The following is a 24,374-nucleotide window of genomic DNA, read 5'->3' on the forward strand; positions in this document are numbered from 1 at the left end:
GCTCTTTGGTGATAGTGACCACAATTCAGTTATGTTTACTTTAGCAATGGGATGGGATAGATATATACCGCAGGGCAAGAGTTATTGCTGGGGGAAAGGCAATTATAATGCAATTAGGCAAGATTTAGGATGCAGAGGATGGGGAAAAAATCTGCAGGGGATGGGCACCATTGAAATGTGGAGCTTATTCAGGGAACAGCTACTGTGTGTCCTTGATAAGTATGTACCAATCAGGCAGGGAGGATGTTGTTGAGCGAGGGGCTGTGGTTTACTAAAGAAGTTGATTCGCTTGTTAAGAGGAAGAAGAAAGCTTATGTTAGGATGAGACGTGAAGGCTCAGTTAGTGTGCTTGAGAGTTACAGGTTAGCCACGAAAGACCTAAAGAGAGCTAAGAAGAGCCAGGAGAGAACATGAGAAGTTGTTGGCAGACTAAAGCTTTCTATACGTATATGAGGAATAAAAGAATGGTTAGAGTAAGATTGGGGCCAATCGAGGATAATAGTGGGAACTTGTGCGTGGAGTGCGAGGAGATGGGGGAAATGCTAAATGAATAATTTTCGTCAGTATTCACACTGGAAAAAGACAACATTTTCAAGGAGATTACTGAGATACAGGCCACCAGACTAGGTGGGATTGAAGTTCACAAGGAGGAAGTGTTAACTATTCTGAAAAGTGTGAAAATACATACCTCCCCTGGGCCAGGTGGGATTTATCCTAGGATTCTCAGGGAAGCCGGGAGGACAGTGCAGAGCCTTTAGCTTTGAACTTTATGTCATCAGGACAGGAATAGTGTCAGAAGACTGGGGGATAGCAAATGTTGTCCCCTTGTTCAAAAAGGGCAGTAGAAACAACCCTGGTAATTATAGACCAGTGAGCCTTACTTCGGTTGTGGGTAAAGTGTTGGAAAAGGTCATAAGAGAGAGGATTTATAATGATTTAGAGAGGAATAAGTTGATTAGGGATAGTCAACATGGTTTTGTGAAGGGTAGGTTGCACCTCACAAACCTTATTGAGTTCTTTGAGATGGTGATCAAACAGGTGGATGAGGGTAAAGCTATTGATGTTGTGTATATGATAAGGCATTTGATAAGGTTCCCCACTGTAGGCTATTGCACAAAATACAGAGGCATGGGATTGAGGATGATTTAGCTGGATCAGAAATTAGCTAGCTGGAAGAAGACAGAGGGTGGTTGATGGGAAATGTTTATCCTGGAGTTCATTTACTAGTGGGGTACTGCAAGGATCTGTTTTGGGTCCACTGCTGTTTGTTGTTTTTATAAATGACCTGGATGAGGGAATGGAAGGATGGGTTAGTAAATTTATGGATCAGTGGAGTTGTGGATATTGCCGAAGGATGTTGCAGGTTACAGAGGGACATAGCTATGTTGCAGAGCTGGACTGAGAGGTGGCAAATGGAGTTCAATGCAAAAAAGTGTGAGGTGATTCACTTTGGAAGGAGCAACAGGAATAAGGAGTATTGGGCTAATGGTAAGATTCTTGGTAGTGTAGGTGAGCAGTGAGATCTCGGTGTCCAGGTACACAGATCCTTGAAAGTTGCCACCCAGGTTAGTAGGGTTGTTAAGAAGGCATACAGCTTTTATGGGTAGAGGGATTGAGTTTCGGAGCCATGAGATTATGTTGCAGTTGTACAAAACGCTGATACGGCCACACTTGGAGTATTGTGTACCGTTCTGGTCACCGCTTTATAGGAAGGATGTGAAAGCTTTGGAAATGGCGCAGAGGAGATTTACTAGGATATTGCTGGGTATGGAGTGAAGGTCTTATGAGGAAACGCTGAGGGACTTGAGCCTGTTTTTGTTAGAGAAGAAGGTGACTTAATTGAGACATATGAGATAATCAGAGAGTTAGATACAGTGGATAGTGAGAGTGCTTTTCCTCTGATGGAGATGGCTAGCATGAGCTTTAAGTTGAAGGGTGATAGATATAGGACAGATGCCAGAGGGAGTTTCTTTACTCAGAGAGTAGTAGGGGCATGGAATGCCCTTCCTGCAACAGTAGTAGACTTGCCAACTTTAAGCATTTAAATGGTCATTGGATAGGCATTTGGATGAAAATGGAATTGTGTAGGTTAGATGGGCTTCAGATTGGTTCCACAGGTTGGAGTAACATCAAGGGCTGAAGGGCCTGGACTGCATTATAATGTTTTATGTCCTTGCAGAGAAATTTGCTAGTGTTTTTGGGATGGGTTTAAATTAACTTATTGGGGGATGACAGCATAAGGGGCAATGAAATTGGAAGGAAGTAAAGTTGGTAACAGGGATCAAATGATGTTAGGGAGAGTAGAAGAGAGGATAAACAAAGCTAATCTGTTTGAAAGAGCCATGACGTCAAAAAGACAAAGTTAGGGCACTGTATCTGAATGCATAAAGCAATCACAATAAGATAGATGATCTCAAGGCACAGAAATGCAAGTTTATTATCTACTTGCTATTCCAAAGACATGACTGCATTGTGACCAAAACTGGGATTTGAATATTCAGCAATATTTGTTTAGGAAGGAGATGGAGCTGTGCTAATAATAAGGGATGGGATCAGTAAGGGATGAAGAGTCACCTAGACTTGAAACATGAGCTTACTTTCTCTCCATGGATGCTGCCTGATCCACTGTTATCTCCAGTATTTTTTTGTTTTCAGTACAGATTTCAGCATCTGCACTTATTTGCTTCTACAAAGTATGTAATCTGTTTTGGTGGAGCTAAGAGCAGCAGACATTGGATAGAGTATTTAGCTATCAAATAGTATTGATTGTGTGCAGTACTGTATAAATCAGGAGATGACAAAAACATGTAGCATGGGCAACATACTAATCACAGGTAACTTCAGCTAGGCCCTGTCTAGCTTGGAATGCCCGATGTAGCTGAGCTGTCACCTACAAGGAGAGCTTCCTCCGGTTCAATGTCCTCATCCTTCTCCTCTGACTGCTCCGGTTCTCCTGGCTCCTCAGTACCTATCACGTCACCTTGTTGCCTTCTATAATTGTGAGAACACAGCCTGACAGCATATTGTAGCACACTCCGAACTGAAGCTCCAAGCTGCAGGACTGCATCTTCTGTTCAGTCCACCACAGCCTGGTTGCAACTTGTGCATCAAATCAGTGAAAATACTGTACACCAGCTGAATGAGCAACACATTACATCTGAAAGGGAATACTCGCATTCCTTGAACTCCCTTCCCATTCCAGGTCAATAACAACCATTAAATGTTTTGTTGCAATCATTAGTCTGCAATGTCATACTTACATGACACATGATGCAGCAGTGTTCTCCTTGTTCCACAGCTCTTTGAAAGTACCACAATAAGTCCTTTTGGACAGTGTTCCATGTATGAGCATATTCACTGTGCATATGTGCAAATACATGCTTGAAATGTAGCTGGAGTTTGCAATCACATGCTTTATGTATTAACCCATTCAATATCCTAATGTTCAGCAGATGTAAATTTTACACTTTCAACCATCCAATACTGACTCTGCCCACCCTGGGCATTATCTCAGTCATTTTCCAATTGCATTTCACATCCAGAGAACAGCTAATGATGGCATGGCGCCTAGCTCGCATTAGACACCGTCTTCACTGGGCCACACCTAGTCATCAGGCAACATGCCCACTATACACATTAAGATTCACCCATCACTGTCCTTGTTCCCTTCTCCAAAAATCTTTCTGGATCCTCTCTCCTAGCCTTGATTCTCACATCCCCTCCCTGCTGCCTGTGCAAAGCCTCCTTGACAGATGGACTCCAGGACTGTATTTATCCTAGACCTCTGGCTAAATTTGATAAACTGCTCTTAGATGTTACTGACCAGCTCCTCACCACTGTATTTACAGCTCGCTCGTGTTGGCCCAACCTCTCCCTAGAGAGGTGTCAATTAGTTTCCCTGACAGTGACTGTCACAAGCCGATGAGTGACTGTGTGGCCAAGTCCTTGGGCTGTGTGTAGAGTGTGCCCTGAGATCAGGACGAGATCAGCACCACTGGACGGACGGACGGACACACACACACACACACATCCCCCTGACTTAACTGAGGACCACCCCACCCAGTTTCTGGCATGTTTGGTTGATTGTAAATAGTGTATTTGCCCTGCAGGCAGCTGGTACATGCTGTAGTTGTTAGATTTTTTTATCTCAGTGTGCCTTGTGCATTGCGCTATTGATGTCTCATTTCAAGTACTTTATTCTATGAATTAAGGAACTTGCAAACACTATGCAAGATGTAATTGAGACAAACCACCGAATTAGTCTATTTTACCAAATGTCTGGAGGAATCAAGTGACAACAACATTAATGCACTGAACTTGAACGTGACAATGAGTCAAGGCAGGACATTGTGGGCGGCACGGTGGCACAGTGGATAGCACTGCTGCCTCACAGCGCCAGAGACCCGGGTTCAATTCCCGCCTCAGGCGATAGACTGTGTGGAGTTTGCACGTTCTTCCCGTGTCTGCGTGGGTTTCCTCCGGGTGCTCCGGTTTCCTCCCACAGTCCAAAGATGTGCAGGTCAGGTGGATTGGTCCATGCTAAATTGCCCGTAGTGTTAGGTAAGGGGTAGATGTAGGGGTATGGGTGGGTTGTGCTTCGGCGGGGCGGTGTGGACTTGTTGGGCCGAAGGGCCTGTTTCCACACTGTAAGTAATCTAATTTAAAACCATTAATTTAGGTTTGAATTCAACCTTGTATAAAGATATCTATGTTAAGAAGGGAATTGTTGTTTTTTGGTAATAGTTGCAGAATCAATGTTTGAATCTACCCATTTATATTTGTTAATATATATGTAAAAAAATTAACACAGTCAAATTAAAAAGAGTTTTTTCAGACATTGAAGCATACCATGTTGCGATAAGCTTTCAATGGTCACTTTATAAAACCAGATTAATGAACCACAAGGGTTACCATAACTTTACAACTTAAATATCTCATATATACCAAAGTGGTGAGACAGAAATAAACCAATTTCATTTCAATAAGACCTACTGAAACTTTGTAACACAGACACACAGTGCATCCAATGAATCCAGCAAAATCTGGACAATATCCAGATGTGGTCTGAGAAGTGACGTAATATTTGTGCCACACAAATGCCAGGCAATAACCATATCCAACAAGAAACAATCTAACTATTGCCCCAAGACATTCATTGATTTTACCATCATGGAATCCTGAGGTTACCACTGACTATAAACTGAACTGAATGAGCCACAAAAATACAATGGCGACCAGAGCAGGTGAGAGACTAGGAATCCTGTAGCAACTCATTTCCTGACTCCCTAAAGCCTGCCCACTACCTACAAATCTCAAGTCAGGAGTGTAATGGAATACTACTCCTTTGCCTGGATGGGTACAGATGCAACACAAGAAAATTGACACCATCCAGGACAAAACAGCCTACTTCATTGGTAGCACATTCACAAACATTCACTCCCTCAACCACTCTGTAAGATCAGCGCGTACCATCTACAAGACTCACTGCAGAAATTCACTAAACCTCCTCAGACAGCATCTTCCAAACCCATGACCACTTCTACCTAGAAGGACAAGGACAGCAAATGCATAGAAATATCACTCTTTGCTAGTTCCCTGCCATGCCCTTTGTTATCCTGAATTGGAAATATATTGCTGTACCATCGGTGTCATTGGATCAAATCCTTAAATTTCCTCCTTAATGGCATTGTAGAGGTATGTGCAGCACATGGTCTGCTGCTGTTCAAGAAGGCAGCTCATCACCAGCTTCTCTTGGGCAGGTAATGAATACTGACTCAGTCAGTGATACCTACATCCCATGAGTGAATTTTTTAAAAAGCCTTTTAAGATGCTGTGGGGAAAAGCTGGCACAATGCTATGTAAAGGCATCAGAGCACAAGCTTTCCCACTGTCATGCCTGCTTGTCAGACAGGCAAGGTGGCAAATGGTCCACCACCCAGAGATCAATTAAGCCACTTAAGCAGCCAATTAAGAAACTCTTTCCTCACCATCTGCCCTGCACCATAAGATCCCAGAAGAGATCTATGCCTATTCTTTTTCTCATGCTAATCTGATGAAGATCACACACTATACACTGTATATACTCAAGTAATAGTCGATCTCACGTAAAAGTCGACCCCTTATTTTTGGCCAAAAGTCTGGAATTTTCCATATATCTTATGTAAAGGTCAACCTTGGTTCTTCACAGATAACAGATCAACATTTGTGAGTCAAGATATTATCCTGTACATAAATGTTGCGATGAGGGAATGAGGTTTTTCTTTTATGTTATTATGTGACTTGATGTACAATTCACACCATTTCAGCATGGGAGTCAGGTGACAACCAACTTTATGGAATGCAATCCTATACCTCATTGAGGTTTTGAAATGTCTTCATTGCTTTGTGTAAAAATGCCCCTCCAGAAAAATAAAAAAAATTACAGTGGTGTTTAAACTGAAAGTTATTGAAGTTGCAGAGAAACTTGAGAGACTGGAAAAAGATATCAAACCAACGTCAGATAATGTTAAAACTAAAGTATGCCAGCATGGGTAAGCCTAGCAAGTGGCCACAATTAGACAAAAAAGTTGCTGAGTGGGTACTTCAAAATTGTCGAAATAGAAAATGTTATTAGCCACGAAGCCATCTGAATCCATGCACAAAATGGATCAAAGAAGGATGGAATTTCCGATTTTAAGGGAAGTGCTGGCTGGTGCACAAGGTTCATGAGAAGGCATGACAGAGAACTATGATTGCACAAAAGCTGCCTACTGATAAGATATTACAGGTTCACGAGTTTGTAATCAGAAATCGGCAGAAGGAAGGCTACAAGTTATCATGCATTAGAAACATGGACAAAACACCTATTACTCTCAACATGCTAGAGAATCGAACTGTGAACCAAAAAGGAGCAAAAAGACAAATATTGGTGAAAACCACTAGCCATGAGAAAAACAGGTTGACTTTAGTTCTTTCCTGTATGGCTGATGAAACTAAGTCAAAACCAATGGCTGTTTTTTAGAGAAAAACTTTGCCAAAGGAGAAATTTCCAAAAGGAATTGTCATCCATATGCATCCACAAGGTTGGATGGATGAAGATGGATGTAGAAAATGGATAAAGGAAAGTTGGAATTTATGACCTGGTGGGCTATACAAGGAAAAGAGTTTGCTCGCCAGGGACCAGTGTCAATCACATCCAGTGAAGAATGTTGTTAATAACACCTGGTCACATAACACTGACGTAGCTGTAATTCCCTGCAGACTTACAAGTGTTTTGCAACTAGTAGATGTTGGTGTCAATAAGCCATTTGATGAGAATGAAGTGAAATAACTGGATCCGTGATGAAGAAAAAGTAGACATGAAAGGAGACAGTATGTAAACTCCATCACTGCCACTGATCTGTGAATGGGCCGTTCAATCACAGAAGGAAATAAAAGCTGACACTATTTTCAAATCATTTAAGAAATGTGGAATTTCAAATGCATTAGACAGTACAGAGGATGATTATTTGTGGAGTTGACAGTGTGTTGCTGGAAAAAACAGCAGGTCAGGCAGCATCTGAGGAGCCGGAGAATCAATGTTTCGGGCCAGAGCCCTTCATCAGGAATGAAGAACAAGCGGATGATGTGCTACCATTAACTATGGACAGCGAGGATGAAGAGGATCCATACGATGATAGCATTCATCTGGATGATTATGAAGCTTTATTTGGTGTTGAAGATGATGAACAGTGTGATTTTGCAGGATTTTAATGAACTTTTGTATTTGACATGTTTAACTTAAGATGTAACATGTATTGGTAATTGTGATCTGAAGTCGTATTATATTTCTACTTCATTTGTAAGTATAAATAAAAGCTTATTATTGGTAATTCATTTTTGTTTCTATTGTCTTTACCCGGTAATTACCATAATTTCTTGTGCTTTTTTTCTTTATTCATTTAGAGATCAACTGGGCTTCTGCTAATGATATGGTATGAATTTTAACGGACCCCTTAAATTTAATCTTAAAAAGTAGTGTAAAACATTCACCTATTACTTGATTATGCACTGTACTATCCTAAAGGCTTGAAGTATAATGATAAAAGGAAAAGTATCTGGAAAAATCTTCAGCGCTTAAGGTCTGATTGAGGTCCTATGTGAATGTTTGGATGACCAATAATGCAACCCAATGTGGACTGACTGAATTCAGAAAAGCCAGGTTTATGTGTAACTGAATATTGTACCCTATCACCAAGATGTATGGGCCATATTTTACACTCAAACTGCCATTCCCTCCTACATTTTTTGTTAAAGAAATCTGACAGAACTCTCATAGAATGGATACCTAGGGGAAGTCAAACCATATCCTTTTCTATAGCAGTAGTTGTTGTATTCTGTGTTTTAGATGTTTTGACAGCTTCTGTGAAAGGGTAAGTGTGCAAGATAAATGTGAAGCTAGGATGCCAGGAGAATAGGATACCAAATGGGTAGTGTGCCAGGTGGTAGAGATTTGAATTAGAGTGTGGTGCTGCAAAGGCTCAGCAGGTCAGGCAGCATCCGAGGAGCAGGAAAATCAATGTTTCAGGCATAAGCCCTTCATCAGGAATGAGGCTTGTGGGCCGGGGGCGCTGAGAGATAAATGGGAGAGGGGAAGGGAGCTGAGAACGCAATAGGTAGATGAAGTGGATGGGAAGGTGATAGGTCAGAGAGGAGGATGGAGCAGACAGACGATGGACAGGTCAAGAAGGCGGTGCTGAATTGGAGGCTTGGGACTGGGTGGGGAGGGGAAATCAGGAAACAGGCGAAATCCACATTAATCCCATGTCGTTGCAGGTCCCAAGATGGAAGATGAGGCATTCTTCCTCCAGGCATCAGGTGGTTAGGGTTTGGCGATGGAGGAGGCTCAGGACCTGCGTGTCCTTGGTGGAATGGGAGGGGGAGTTGAAAGTGTTCAGCCTCAGGGTAGCAATGTTGGTTGGTGTGGCTGTCCCAGAGACGTTCTCTGAAACGATCTGCAAGTTGGCGTCCTGTCTCTTTGAGTGCAATGGATATAGTAGATGGCATTTGTGGAGATGCAGGTAAATTTCTGTCAGATGTGGAAGGATCCTTTGGGGCCTTGGACAGAAGTGAGGGGGGAGGTATACGAGCAGGTTTTGTACTTCCTGTAGTGGCAGGGGAAGGTGCCAGGATTGGAGTGAGGGTTGGTGAGGAGGCGTGGATCTGACAAGGGAGTCACGAATGGAATGTCCCCTCTGGAACGCTGATAGGGGTGCGGATGGAAATATGTCTTTGCTGGTGGGATCTGTTTGTAGGTGGCGGAAGTGGCGGAGGATGATGCGAGGTATATGGAGGTTGGTGAGAGAAGGTGAGGACCAGGGGGGTTCTGTCCTTGTTGAATTGGGAGCTGCTCTGTGTGAGGCTGTCTGTGCCACAATGGTCAGATTGATTCTAATCTAAAAAAACGGACTTATACAATCTTACATGGATTCATGCAGTTTTTCAGCAAAGTAAAATGTAATTCTGCAAGTACAAATTCACCCCACAAACTTATGTGTCTGTGTGCGTGTGTGTGTAGGAGGGTGTTATGAGTGTCTGCGTGAGTGTGTGTATATGTGTGAGTGTGAGTGTAAAGGCGTATAAGTCTGTTAGAGGGTGTGTGTGGAAGTGTAAGTGTGAGCATATGAGAGAAGGTCTGAGAGAGTGTGTGTGTCTGTAGGAGTGTGTGTGTGTGTAGGAGTATCTGTGTGTGTATTGGAGTGTCTGATGTGTGCGTAGGAGTGTCTGTGTGTGTGCGTCTGACTGTGTGTGTGCGTAGTGCATTGGGGTCACCTGTAGTGTGACATGAACCCAAGTTCCCGGTTGAGGCCCTCCCTATGTTCGGTACCCATGAGGATGGCCTTAACCGGGACCTTGGGTTCATGTCACACTACAGGTGACCCCATTGCGCTTTACACACACACACACACACACACACACACACACACACACACACACACACACACCTTCTCTCATATGTTCACACATACACTCCCACACACAGTCACACACATACAAACACTCTCTCATAGACACTCATAAAACACCCCCGCCCCCCGTGCACACATACACACACAAGTTTGTGGGGTGAATTTTGTACTTGCAGAATTACATTTAACTTTGCTCAAAAACTGCATGAATCCATGTAAGATTCTGTAAATCTGTTTTTTAGGTTAGAATCAGTCTGACCGTTGTGGCACAGACAGTCTCACACAGGGCACCTCATACCTTTAGTGCATTATCTGGACTGACATGACACCAATTGTTAAAGTTCACTTGAGAATGTAACTTTTGTAAAATGTTTTGTGGTTTGCATATAAAAGAATGAAAACCAACATGGTCATTCTAAAAGATGAGAGACTTAACAAACAATCCAGGTAATTTTCAATATATAATTTCAGTTACATCACACTGTAAACTTCTGCTCTAAATTCTGTGTCTTACGATCTTATACTCCACAACCACCTGATGAAGGAGCAGTGCTCCGAAAGCTAATGCTTCCAAATAAACCTGTTGGACTATAACCTGGTGTTGTGTGATTTTTAACTTTGTTTCAACCTATTCACCTTATTCTAAGCAAATGATTTTGCACACAAAATGCAAAGTAACTCTTTACCACTTCTGGAACAAAAATTAATTAGTTACTCATTGTCAAATCTGTTCAGTATCCACTTCATAGAATGCAAAAATAGACACTGCAGCTGCTACTCTCCCATGACATTTAGGTCTATGTCAATTTCCCCCAGCATTAACATACAGAAAGGTACCGCTGAACAAACAGCAACACTAATATCAAAGCTATAAATGCACAATCAGAAATTGAATACTCTGCAATGAATAGCATACCACTTGATCTCTCAAAAACATCTACAAGCTTTAAATTTGAATTACTTTGTAATATCACTTACCTGGATCAATGAAGTGACTACAACATTAAGGACATTTGACGCCATCCAAGCCAAGGTAAGTTGTTTGACTGACATCTTTACTATCTGATTGATGCTCACTCCTCCAGCATCCAATAAGTACAGCATTTACCATTGACAATGTGCAGCAGACTGTTAAGGTTATCTGAACAGCATCACTCCCTTACCATTCCTACCACAAAAGCTGTAAAAGACATACGTCCTAGAATCATGACTATCTCCTCATAATGCACCATCCAGATTTGCAGTAATGTTCTGACGTATTCAACATTAACACCAGGACTGCAGTGGTTCAAGGAGAAGCCTTAACCTACATTCACACAGCAGCAAGGATTAATGAACGCTTTCTGCCAATATCACCACTACCTTAAAAATAAAATTAACACAACCAAAAAGACCAACATTGAAATATCAGAAATCTTCAGCAAGTTAGATTGATACTCTTTATACAAGTGAACAGCAACTCTCAGCATCTTTCTTTGTTGGTTATGTGGCCTAATGAAACAACTTTACAACATGGCAGGAGGCAGGCCAAACCTTTGTTCCTGTGTTAGCTCTTTTAAAACAAAAGTGATACTTAGTCCCATATACACAGCAGACCTCATCCTGAAGTACCTCTCTATCTCTCAAATTACTTATGAAATTAGCTTTCATCTTCATTTTACATTGAGCAATATAGATTCTGGCAACTCAGTGATGAAATTTCTCATCTCCTGTCTGGATCTTTTTCTCAATGAGTTGAAAGGGAAGACCGGAAGAGTTTCTTTAGATACACAAATGGCGAATGAGAGGCCACTGGAAAATGAAGAGATAATAGTGGAGAACAAGGCAATGGTTGGGGAACAGAATAACTACTTCAGGTCCGTCTTCATGATGGAAGACATGAGTAATATGTCAAAAATTCAAGAGTGTGAGGGGACAGAACTGAGCATGGTGACCGTCGCCAAGGAGAAGCTGCTAGAAAAACTGAATGGCTTGAAGGTGGATAAATACCTGGACCAAATGGACTACACCCCAGAGTTCTAAGGGAGATCGCTGAAGAGATAACAGAGGCGTTAGTGGTGATTTTGCAGGAATCGCTAGAATCAGGAAGGGTCCCAGAGGACTGGAAAAATCACTAACATGACACCTGTTTAAAAGGGTCCTCCTCAGGATGGCAGCTGGTGACAAGTGGGGTTCCGCAAAGCTCAGTGTTGGGACCACAACTTTTCACTTTATATGTTAACGATCTAGATGAAGGAACTGAGGGCATTCTGGCTAAGTTTGCCGATGATACAAAGATAGGGAGAGGGCCAGGTAACATTGAAGAGGCAGGGAGGCTGCAGAAGGATTTCGACAGGTTAGGAAAGTGGGCAAAGAAGTGGCAGATGGAGTACAATGTGGGAAAGTGTAAGGTAGGAAGAACAGAGGCATGGACTATTTTCTAAATGGAGAGAAAATTCAGAAGTGCAAAGAGACCTGGGAGTTCTAGTCCAGGATTCTCTGAAGGTAAACTTGCCAATTGAGTCAGTAGTTAGGATGGCAAATGCAATGAAGACAGTTATTTTGACTTGAATATAAAAGCAGGCATGTACTTCTGAGGCTCTCTTCAGACCACATTTGGAGTTTTGTGCGCAGTTTTGAGCCCCATATCTCAGGAAGGAAATACCGTCCCTGGAGCATGTTCAGACGAGGTTCACGAGAATGGTCCCAGGAATGAAAAGCTTAACCTATGAGAAATGTTTGAGGACTAAGGGTTTATACTTGATGGAGTTTAGAAAGATGAGGGGGGGACCTAATTGAAACATACAGAATACTGAACGGCGTGGACAGAATAGATGTTAGGAAGATGTCTCCATTAGTAAGAGAGACTAGAACCCGAGGGCACAGCCTTCAAGTAAAGGGAAAACTTTTAAAATGGAGATAAGGTGAAACTTCTTCAGCCAGAAAGTGGTGAATCTATGGAATTCATTGCCATCGAAGGCTGTGGAGGCCAGGTTATTTTGTGTATTTAAGACTGAGATAGATAGGTTCTTGAGTATCAAGGGGATCAAGGGTTACGGGGAGAAAGCGGGAGAATGGGTTTGAGAATGTATCAGCCATGATTGAATGGCAGAGCAGACTCAATGGGCTGAATGGCCTAATTCCTGCCCTCTATGTCTAATGGTCTTATGATCTTATATCTCTAGTTATTGACCTGTTGCCAAAGTTCTGCAATTTCTTTCTGCTTGATCAAAACCTCTCAATATCCTGAAAGCTGCGATGAAATAAACCTTTGATTTCTTCTTCCAAAGGAGACAAGTCCTAATTTTCCCAATTTTCTCTCATAACGGAGTCTCCTTGTCCCTGCTGGCATCCTAGTAATCCTCCTCTGAACTCTTTCCAAAGACTTCACTACTTTCCTGAAGTTTGACATACAGAATTCCCCATGATACTCCTACTGAGGCCTAACCAGTGAATTTGTGACCTGAGATTTATAAACTGATCATTCATATTCTTCATCCATAAATAGGGTTCTGTCATTGAGACTCATCTAGACTGTTCCTTTCAAACAATAAACTGTGGTACATTCAAGGATACTTCATGAGTATTTGGTCTACCTTCATAGAAATCAGAGGTGCACAGGGTTGTACCAATGATGGTGTCAAATTCGTTATTTTCTTTGCTGCAGTTCAGTAGTTCCTGAGACAGATGTGCATTTAGTTCTGTGCAGTAAGCTGTGATCTTCCCCATTACATTCTGTTCAAAGTGTGGATGGAAGCTAGGATCGACTGAGACTTTGCTGATCACAACTGTGCCTGGCTTCAAGCCTGAGAAATGAGAAAAAGAGAAGACAAAATTGAAATCCAATAGAATGAATATCATTTATAAATAATGCAATGTCATATCTACCTGAGTCCAGGTCATTACTATATATTGAAAATATTGGTTCCAAAACTGAATTCTGGAAGATACACTGTTTAGTTTGTTTTATGTTGAAAAATTGCCATTCACCACTAATCTTTGCTTTCTGTATGGTAGTCAATTTTAGATCCACACTTCCACTGTTACTTTAAACACATTGTTTTCAATGATGGTAAAATGTTCATTATGTGTCAATTTATCAAATATCTTTTAAAGATTGATGTTCATATGAACAAAATTCCTTCATCAACTACCTTAATGATTTCAGTATAGAACTCAGTAAAACTTGTCAAATGTAATTTACATTTAATATAGCTAAACTGGTCCATGCTAATCCATGCTTTTCCAAGTAACATGTAATTTTGTTCCAAATTATGAATCTCTTTTCTTTAGTGTCGATCTGAGGCTAATTGGTCTGCAGTCACTGGGTTTACCTCTGCCACTCCTTTTTTGTATAAAGATGCAACACTTGTAACCACAGAATCATGGAGTTGTGCAGCAGAGAAACACACTCTTTGGTTCAAATTTTTCGTGCCGACCAGATATCCCAAATTAAACAATATTTGGCCCATATCCCTCTTAAACCCTTCCTATTCATGTCCCCATCCAGGTGCATTTTGATAGTTGTAATTGTACCAGCCTCCACCACTTCTTCTGACAGCACATTCCATACACACACCACCCTCTGTGTGAAAACATTGCCCCTCAGGTCCCTTTCAAATCTTTCCCTTCTCACCTTAAACCTATGCCCTCTAGTTTTGGAATCCTTCACCCTGGGAAAAAGACCTTGGCTATTCACCCTATCCATGCCCCTCATGATTTTATAAACCTCTGTAAGGTCTCCGAAGTTCCAGGGAAAATAGCCCCAGTCTATTCCGCTTCTCCCTATAGCTCAAACACTTCAATCCCAGCACCATCCTCGTATATCATTTCTGAACCCTTTCAAGTTTAACAACGTTGAGAACAGAATTGAACACAGTATTCCAAAAGTGGCTTAACCGATGTGCTGTACAGCTGCAACTTGACCTCCCAACTCCTATATTCAATGCTCTGACCAATGAAGGCAAGCATACCAAAAGTGCTTTTCACTACCCTGTCTACTTGTGAATCAACCTTCAAGAAACTATGGTACTGTGCTTCTAGGTTTCTTTGTTTAACAACATTCCCCAGGACCCTACCATAAACTGTATTTTAGGTGTTGGTAATTTCCTCGAATTCCAGGAGCAGCTGTCACGTTGCATTGGAACTTTGGGGAAAAAAGATCAAAACAACAACCTTTTAAAAGGAGGAAGACAGACAAAAGGCAGCGACCACATGATCAGTAAGGGAGAGTGAGAAAGAGGCTACACTGCCAACTGACACAGCAATCAATCTGCACAATTACTGCCTTTGCTGTTTAAGTTCATGTATCTCTGGACATTGGAATGCATCTCAGAAAAATTAACAAACAGCAAAATTCACAACTGACTTGGAGGATCCAACGTGGACAACCTCACAGCACAGGGACAGACAAGTGCATAGTTTTAAATGTGTAACCTTGCAGTAAGTCTACAATATTGAGTAGAGTGGGTTCTTTCTTGATTATATGTCTTATTGAAATCTGTCTCTTGATTAAATGTTAAAAATATAAACACATAAGTATTATGTTAGCCTGGATCAGTGATTTTGTTTAGAGCAATAAGACGGTGCTACTTTCTGGGTCTGTAGATTGTGAGAGAGCAAAGATGGCCTTGAGTAGAGTAACATACTCTTCCTGGCAGATGTGGGAGTTTAGTGAGAGTTTTCATGTTACTGATGATTATGTCTGCAGGAAGTGCAAATCTTATTAGATATCATGGATCAGTTGGAGGGGCAGTTAGAGGCAATGAGGAATGTACAAGAGCAAAGGGGTGTGATGGATGACAGTTATAGGAAGGGAGAAAAGCCACAGATACAGTCAGGTAGCTGGGTTACCTCCAGGAAAGGTAAAAGAGGGAGGCAGGTAGTGCAGGGTCTTCTGCAGCTAACCCCATTTCAAACAAGTATGCTATTTTGAAAAATGTATGAGGTGATGGACTTTCAAGGGAATGTAGCACAAACAGCCAGGTTTCTGGTATTATGTCTGGCTCTAATGTAATAAGGGGTATGTCAGGTTCCAAGCAATCGATTATGTTAGGGGGCATTCAAGTCAGAGGCACAGACAGATGCCAGCAGTGAACAATCAGAATGGTGTGTTGCCTCCCTGGTGCCAGGATCAAGAATATCTCAGAGAGGATGCAGAATGTTCTCGGGGGAGAGGGGTCAGCAGGAGGTCATTGTCAACATTGCAACCAATGACATAGGAAGGGAAAAGGATGTGATTCTGAAGGGGCAATATAGAAAGTTAGGCAGGAATTTAAAAAGGAGGTCCTCGAGGGTGGTAATATCTGGATTACTGCCGGTGCTATGAGCTAGTGAGGGCAGGAATGGGAGGATAGAGCAGATGAATGCACAGCTGAGGAGCTGGTGTTTGGGAGAAGGATTCACATTTTTGGATCATTGGAACCTCTTTTGGGGGTAGAAGTGATCTACACAAGAAGTACGGATTGCACCTAAATTGGAAGGGGACTAATATACTGGCAGGGAGATTTGCTAGAACTGCTCAGGAGGATTTAAACTAGTAAGGTGGGAGGTGGGACCCAGGGGGATAGTGAGGAAAGAGATCAATCTGAGACTGGTACAGTTGAGAAAAGGAGCAAGTCAAAATGTCAGGGCAGGCAGGAACAAAGCAGAGAACAAGGTAGGACTGAAAATTAAATTGCATTTCCTTCAATGCGAGAGGCCAAACAGAGAAGGCAGATGAACTCAGGCTATGGTTAGGAACATGGGACTGGGATATCATAACAGTTCCAGAAACATGCTCAGGGATGGACAGGGGACTGGCAGCTTAATTTCCAGGATACAAATGCTATAGGAAAGATAGAAAGCCAGGCAAGAGAGGAGTGGGTTTGGCATTTTTGATAAGGGATAGCATTACAGCTGTACTGAGGGAAGATATTCCTGGGAATACATCCAGGGAAGTTATTTGGGTGGAATCGAGGAATAAGAAAGGGATGATCACCTTACTGGGATTGTATTACAGACCCCCTAATAGTCAGTAGGAAATCGAGAAACAAATTTGTAAGGAAGTTTCAGTTATCTGTAAGAATAATAGGGTGGTTATGGGAGAGGATTTTAACTTTCCAAACATAGACTGGGACTGCAATAGTGTTAAGGGTTTAGATGGAGAGGAATTTGTTCAGTGTGTACAAGAAAAGTTTCCAATGCAGTATGTGGATGTACCTAATAGAAAAGGTGCAAAGCTTGACCTACTCTTGGGAAATAAGGCCAGACAGGTGATTGAGGTGTCAGTGAGGGAGCATTTTGGGGCCAGCGACTATAATTCTATTAGTTTTAAAGTAATCATGGAAAAGAATAGACCAGATCTAAAAGTTGAAGCTCTAATTTGGAGGAAGGCTAATTTTCACAGTATTAGGCAAGAACTTTCAAAAGCTGATTGGGTGCAGATATTCACAGGTAAAGGGATGGCTGGAAAATGGGAAGCCTTCAGAAATTAGATAATGTGAGTCCAGAGAAAGTATATTCCTGTCAGGGTGAAAAGAAAGGCTGGTAAGTGTAGTGAAAGCTGGATGACTAAAGAAATTGACGTATTGGTTAAGAAAAAGAAGTAAACATATGCCAGGTATAGACAGGAGAGATCGAGTGAATCCTTAAATGAGTATAAAGGCAGTAGGAGTATACTTAAGAGAGAAATCATGAGGGCAAAAAGGGGACATGAGATAGCTTTGGCAAATAGAGTTCAGGAAAATCCAAAGGTATTATACAAATACATTAGAGTCAAAAGGGTAACTAGAGAGAGAATAGGGCCCCTCAAAGATCAGCAAGGCAGCCTATGTATGGAGCTATGTATGAGTATTTTGTATCAGTGTTTACTGTGGAGAAGGACTTAGAAGACATAGAATGTGTGGAAATAGATGGTATCATCTTGAAAGATGTCCATATTACAGAGGAGGTGGTGCTGGATGTCTTGAAATGCATAAAGGTGGACAAATCTCCAGGACCTGATCAGATGTACCTTAGAACTCTATGTGAAGGTAGGAAAGTGATTGCTGGGCCTCTTGCTGACATATTTGTATCACCAATTGTCAGAGGTGAGGTGCCGGAAGACTGGAGATTGGCTAACGTGGTGCCACTGTTTAGGAAAGGTGGTAAGGACAAGCCAAGGAACTATAGACTGGTGAGCCTGACGTCGGTGGTGGGAAAGTTGTTGGAGGGAATCCTGAGGGACAGGATGTACATGTATTTGGAGAGGCAAGGATTGATTAGGGATAGTCAACATGGAATTGTGCATGGGAAATCTTGTCTCACTAACGTGATTGAGTTTTTTAAAAAAGTAACAAAGAGGATTGATAAGGGCAGAGCCATAGACGTGATCCATATGGACTTCAGTAATGCTTTCAACAAAGTTCCTCATGGAAGACTGGTTAGCAAGGTTAGATCTCATGGAATACAGGGAGATCTAGCCATCTGGATACAGAACTGGCTCGAAGGTAGAAGACAGAGGGTGGTGGTGGAGGGTTGTTTTTCAGACTGGAGACCTGTGACCAGTGCTGGGTCCATTGCTTTTTATCATTTGTATAAACGATTTGGATGTGAACACAGGAGGTATACTTCGTACGTTTGCAGATAATACCAAAATTAGAGGTGCAATGGACAGCAAAGAAGGTTACTTCAGATTACAATGGGATCTTGATCAGATGGGCCAGTGGGCTGAGGAGTGGCAGATGGAATTTAATTTGCATAAAAGCAAATCAGAGCAGGAGTTAAACACTTAATGGTAAGGTCCTAGGAAGTGTTGCTGAACAAAGAGACCTAGGAGTGCAGGTTCATAGCTTCTTAAAAGTGGAGTTGCATGTAGATTTGATAGTGGAGAAGGCATTTGGTATGCTTTCCTTTATTGGTCAGAGCATTGAGTACAGGGGTTGGGAGGTCATGTTGTGGCTGTACAGGACATTGGCTAGGCCACTTTTGGAATATTGCATGCAATTCTGGTCTCCTTCCTAGCAGAAGGATGGTGTGAAACTTCAAAGGGTTCAAAACAGATTTACAAGAATGTTGGCTGAAAATGTGTTGCTGGAAAAGCGCAGCAGGTCAGGCAACATCCAAGGAACAGGAGAATTGACGTTTCGTGCATAAGCCCTTCTTCACGACGGTTGGAGGAAGAGCGCCTCATCTTCCGCCTAGGAACCCTCCAACCACAAGGGATGAACTCAGATTTCTCCAGTTTCCTCATTTCCCCTCCCCCACCTTGTCTCAGTCAAATCCCTCGAACTCAGCACCACCTTCCTAACCTGCAATCTTCTTCCTGACCTCTCCGTCCCCACCCCACTCCGGCCTATCACCCTCACCTTGACCTCCTTCCACCTATTGCATTTCCAACGCCCCTCCCCAAGTCCCTCCTCCCTACCTTTTATCTTAGCCTGCTGGACACACTTTCCTCATTCCTGAAGAAGGGCTTATGCCCGAAACGTCGATTCTCCTGTTCCTTAGATGCTGCCTGACCTGCTGCGCTTTTCCAGCAACACATTTTCAGCTCTGATCTCCAACATCTGCAGTCCTCACTTTCTCCTTTACAAGGATGTTGCCAGGGTTGGAGGATTTGAGATTTTCGGAGAGGCTGAATAGTCTGGGGCTGTTTTCCCTGGAGTGTCAGAGATGAGGGGTGTCTTTATAGAGGTTTATAAAATCATGAGGGCCATGGATAGAATAAATAGACAAGTTCTTTTCCCTGGGGTGAGGGAGACCAAAACTAGAGGGCATAGATTTAGGGTGAGAGGGGAAAGATATAAAAGGGACCTAAGGTGTAACTTTTTCACACAGAGGGTGGTACGTATATGGAATGAGCTGCCAGAGGAAGTGGCGGAGGCTGGGACAATTACAACATTTAAAAGGCATCTGGATGGGAATATGAATAGGTAGGGTTTAGAGGGATATGGGCTAAAGGCTGGCAAATGGGACTAGATTTGATTAGGATATCTGGTCAGCATGGATGAGTTGGACTGAAGAGTTTGTTTCTGTGCTGTATATCTCTATGACTCTATGACACTATCCCTCAAATTCATATCCAAATCATTTATATAACTGACAAAAGCAGTGGAGCTTGTGGGTGTCCTTGCAGCACACTACTGGGTATCGGCCTCCAAAAAATAACCCTACATTTAAGCCAATTTTATATCCAAACGGCTAGCTCTCCATGGATTCAATGTGATCTCTCCATGCTAACCAGTCTACCATGCTGTACCTTGTCGAATGCCTTGCCGAAGTCCACATAGACAACGTCCACTGCTCTGCCCTCATCAAACATCTTTGTCACTTCTTTAAAAAACTCAATCAGGTTCGTGAGATACCACTTCACATGCACAAAGCCATGCTGACTATCCTTAATCAGACTTTGCCTTTCCAAATTCATGTAAATCCTGTCTCTCAGAATCCCCTCCAACAACTTACCCACTACTGACAGTAATCAGCAATCCAGATCACAGCATTCCTGATTGTGAATCACTTATCATTACAACCTGAACTAAATGTGTATTGACTCAGTTTATGTGGAACACTATGTACAGAGGACACAAGTTTAGTTTGTGTTGTGTTGATAAGTAACTCACACTCAGGAATGCAGTGTTCTGAATTGCTGATTATTCTGAGCTGACATGGAGAATTTTAATATACAATCTATTCCAGCACTGTACGGCAGGGACATTACTGTATTTCAAAATCAGACAGATTTAATCAACATAGACATCTAGCAACATGTTTTGAAATCCATTTCTTATCAAAAATGTGATGTTGACATTTTAGATGTTAGGGTGACAGACAAAAACAGAATTGAAAAATTCAAACGATTAGATTTTCATAACAATGCCAGAAATCTGTGTAAATACATGGTTTATACACAAAACCAATGGAGGATTACAGCTAGAAACAGACTATCTGACTCAAGAGTGCATTGGTGCTTTTTTTGCCCCCTCTAATCTCATTCTCATATTTCATTACCGTGCCTTCTCATATTCTTTTTACAAGCCATCAGTTAACTCTCTCAAAAGTTCTTATGGATTCTGCAACATTTTGCGGCAGCCCCTTACTATTGACACTTTGGTCAATGTTTGATCAATCATGGAAAAATTCAAATTCATTTCCTTGTCGCCACAAGAATGCACTCATGCAAGTGTAAAATGCAATAGCTAGGTATGAACATTGATTTACTGTCACTTAAATTTTACAGGGAATTACACAGTACAATGAAAAGCTTCAACTGTTACCACTATCCATGCCATTTCGAATAGTTTAAGAAGGAAAAGATATAACTGAGAATCTATCTTCATTCCACTGACTTCACCATGAGTCCTGAGTCAGCTCACCAGCAAGACCTGTGCCACCAGCCCTCCTCCATTGCCAGCTCCAGAACCACCAACACAGGAGCCACCACTCTTGAGGTGCCATCTTTTCACTGCTGGGCCCACTTTGCCAATGCCACAGTCGAGTCACGTGCTGAACCCACAATCCCCCTGCAACATGAGTCCCTGGATCCGCTGCCACCTCACCTACAACCAGGAATCCCCGCTCTGGGCCTAATGCACCAGGAATCCCCGCTCTGGGCCTACTGCACCCAGGAATCCCCGCTCTGGGCCTACTGCAACTAGGAGTCCCTGCTCTGGGACTACTGCATGAAGGAGTCGTTGCTCTGGGCCTTCTACAACCAGGAGTCCTTGACTCCACTGCCTAAGCCAGGAGTCCCTGATCTGGACCTTCTGCACCCAGCAGTCCCTGCTCTGGGCCTCCTACAACCAGGAGTCCTTCCACTGCCGAAGCCAGGAGTCCCTGATTTGGACCTACTGCAACCAGGAGTCCCTGCTCTGGGTCTACTGCAACCAGGAATTGTGTCTCTGGGACTTCTGCAACCAGGAGTCCCTGTTCTGGACCTACTGCAACCAGGAGTCGCTGCTCTGGGCCTACTGCAACCAGGAATCGCAGCTCTGGGCCTACTGCAACCAGGAGTCCCTGCTCTGGGTCTATTGCAACCAGGAGTCCCTGCTCTGGGACTACTGTAACCAGGAGTCACTGCTCTAGGCCTACTGCAACCAGGAGTCACTGCTCTGGGTCTACTGCAACCAGGAGTCCTAGCTCTGGGCTTGATGCAACCAGGAGTCCCTGCTCTGGCACTACCACAACCAGGAGTCCCTGCTCTGGGACTACTGTAACCAGGAGTCACTGCTCTGGGCCTACTGCAACCAGGAGTCACTGCTCTGGGTCTACTGCAACCAGGAGTCCCTGCTCTGGGCTTGATGCAACCAGGACTCCCTGCTCTGGGACTACCACAACCAGGAGTCTCTGCTCTGGGACTACTGTAACCAAGAATCACTGCTCTGGGCCTACTGCAACCAGGAGTCCTTATCACAGCTGCCCAAGCCAAAAGTCCCAGTTGTGGGCTTACTGCAGATAAACATAGATAAGCTATGTATTCCTTATATATGCATTTATCTTCCAGTAATGTTTGGTAAACTGCCTCAGCAATGAGTTGGGTGCTGTAGTTGTTATTTCATCTTCTCGATGTATCCCAGTCTGGAAATGTCACATGGCATTCTTTGCTGTGCACACTATACTTGGCCATTCACTGTCACTTTCCTTAATCTCGTTGTCTTTTCTGTTCAATTATTAGTGCACATTAGTCTTAACTAAATGTGCAATCTGGTAAGGTGAAGGTAAGAAAACAGCACAAAGTGAGATGCTCATTTGGAGGGCAGGCACAGACATGAAGGCCTGAATCGGCCCTTTTTCTATTGGAACATGTCTGTGGTACAAGTGCATCCTCCAACGTTGTAGGTAACGGAGTTCACTGTCCACCCTGATCATGACTGCTCTTTGTTTTCATCAATGAATAATGATCTTCTGTTCAAATTAGAATTTCAAGTTCCTGGCATCTCTGACATCATGACTGTGCTACTGCATCGACCTATAACGGACCATGTCCAGCTGTTGCGACTATGATATATTACTTCAGACTTAAGGCAACTTTGTTCCATCTCATCTTCTCTCACAGCCACGAGCTGTAGTGTTTACATCTAATCCTACTAATTCTTCACCTTAATTTTCGACAGTGTGATTCCTGACCAGAAATTGTCTCACCTGTGCAGAAGTCTATTTTTCTACCCTCTCTGAATTTAGTGATTTCCAACTTTGTCACAGTTTTTTTGCTTTGCAATAAACACTAATGAATCTCCTGTTTCCTCATTCCATGAAAATTCCTCTGGGAGTTTGATCTCCAATAAAGTCATCTCAGTCCTTCCAGACTATATGGCTGCTCTTTCTTTAGAGATTGCTGTTGTCCAATCTGAGGGTCACAGATTAGGCAAGGGGAGAAGTTTAGAAGGACTGTCCTTCATGGTAACCTCAGCGAGTGCAGGAATTGAACCCATGCATCACTTGACATCACAAACCAGCCAACCAACCAGGTGAGCTAACTGACCGCTTCCCCCCACCACCCCCCAACCCACCTGCCAGGATACTGTACCTATTCCACCTGAGGTTCCAATACGAAAGGCAACAACATCAGTGCACTTGGCATGATACAGCAACTTGAAGAGCTCATGTAACATGATTGAGATTGAGGGAATTCCCATGCCATGCTGAAAAAGAACAGAAATTCACAAAGTTATATATGTTTTCTTCATACTTAGACAATTTACAGCCTCTGAGGAGAAAGTGAGGACTGCAGATGCTGGAGATCAGAGCTGAAAATGTGTTCCTGAAGAAGGGCTTATGCCTGAAACATCGATTCTCCTGTTCCTTGGTTGCTGCCTGACCTGCTGCGCTTTTCCAGCAACACATTTTCAGCAATTTACAGCCTCTGTCCATTATCAGAAATTTCAGAAACGTGTATGACTTACAGGATTTGTATTTGTATCTTTACTGTAGTAAATATCTCAAAACAAAATTGGAATTGAGCTGCAGGACAAGTAGAGGGGGAAGAGATTACAGGCATGATTGAAGAAGTAAGATTCTTAATTAGTCTGCTTGAGTCTCTGAATAACATCAAAAACTATCACCAAATAAATCACCAACCAAATTACTGAGAAATCCATATAGTTTATGTAAGCAAACTCGCTCTCCGTAGGGCCACATTACACTTAGCCAAGTACCAAGAGCTTGGTACAACGTGGCAACAGTCATGTTTTAGGGACTTGAAAGGACAGAAAATGGTACTAGTAGGCTCACCAGATAAAGCATCACACCAAGAGATTGGCTGCTAGTTGCCTTTCCAGAACTACCATATCTATTAGGGCATTGTTTTGTAATACAAGCTGAAATGGAGGAACATCAATTCCAAGCCTTTCAGATTCCATCACTACATGAGGCTGGCTATCATTCATTAACAAAAGAACAGTATCAGTGTAGCACAGGAGCAGCCCTTCAGCTGAACAAGACATGATGCCTTTCTAAACTAAAAACACAGTCTGTATTCCTCTATTCCCTGTCTTTTCATATATCTGTCAA

The 24,374-nt window shown here is 42.6% G+C and overlaps 1 protein-coding gene across 5 annotated transcripts in view; it reads right to left on the reverse strand.

Moving 5' to 3' along the window:
• Positions 1-24,374, reverse strand: part of LOC140464971 (uridine phosphorylase 1-like) — a 124,273-nt gene that overhangs the window by 20,264 nt on the left and 79,635 nt on the right. For all 5 annotated transcript variants that reach the window (XM_072560675.1, XM_072560671.1, XM_072560673.1 and 2 more), the window contains 2 exons: positions 23,392-23,506; positions 13,502-13,711 (listed from right to left, as the gene is read on the reverse strand). In XM_072560675.1, coding sequence (XP_072416776.1) covers positions 13,502-13,711; positions 23,392-23,506 — 325 coding nt within the window. The remainder of the gene's footprint in view (positions 1-13,501; positions 13,712-23,391; positions 23,507-24,374) is intronic.

The sequence above is a fragment of the Chiloscyllium punctatum genome, chromosome 41 (genome assembly GCF_047496795.1).
Source record: "Chiloscyllium punctatum isolate Juve2018m chromosome 41, sChiPun1.3, whole genome shotgun sequence".
NCBI lineage: Eukaryota > Metazoa > Chordata > Chondrichthyes > Orectolobiformes > Hemiscylliidae > Chiloscyllium > Chiloscyllium punctatum.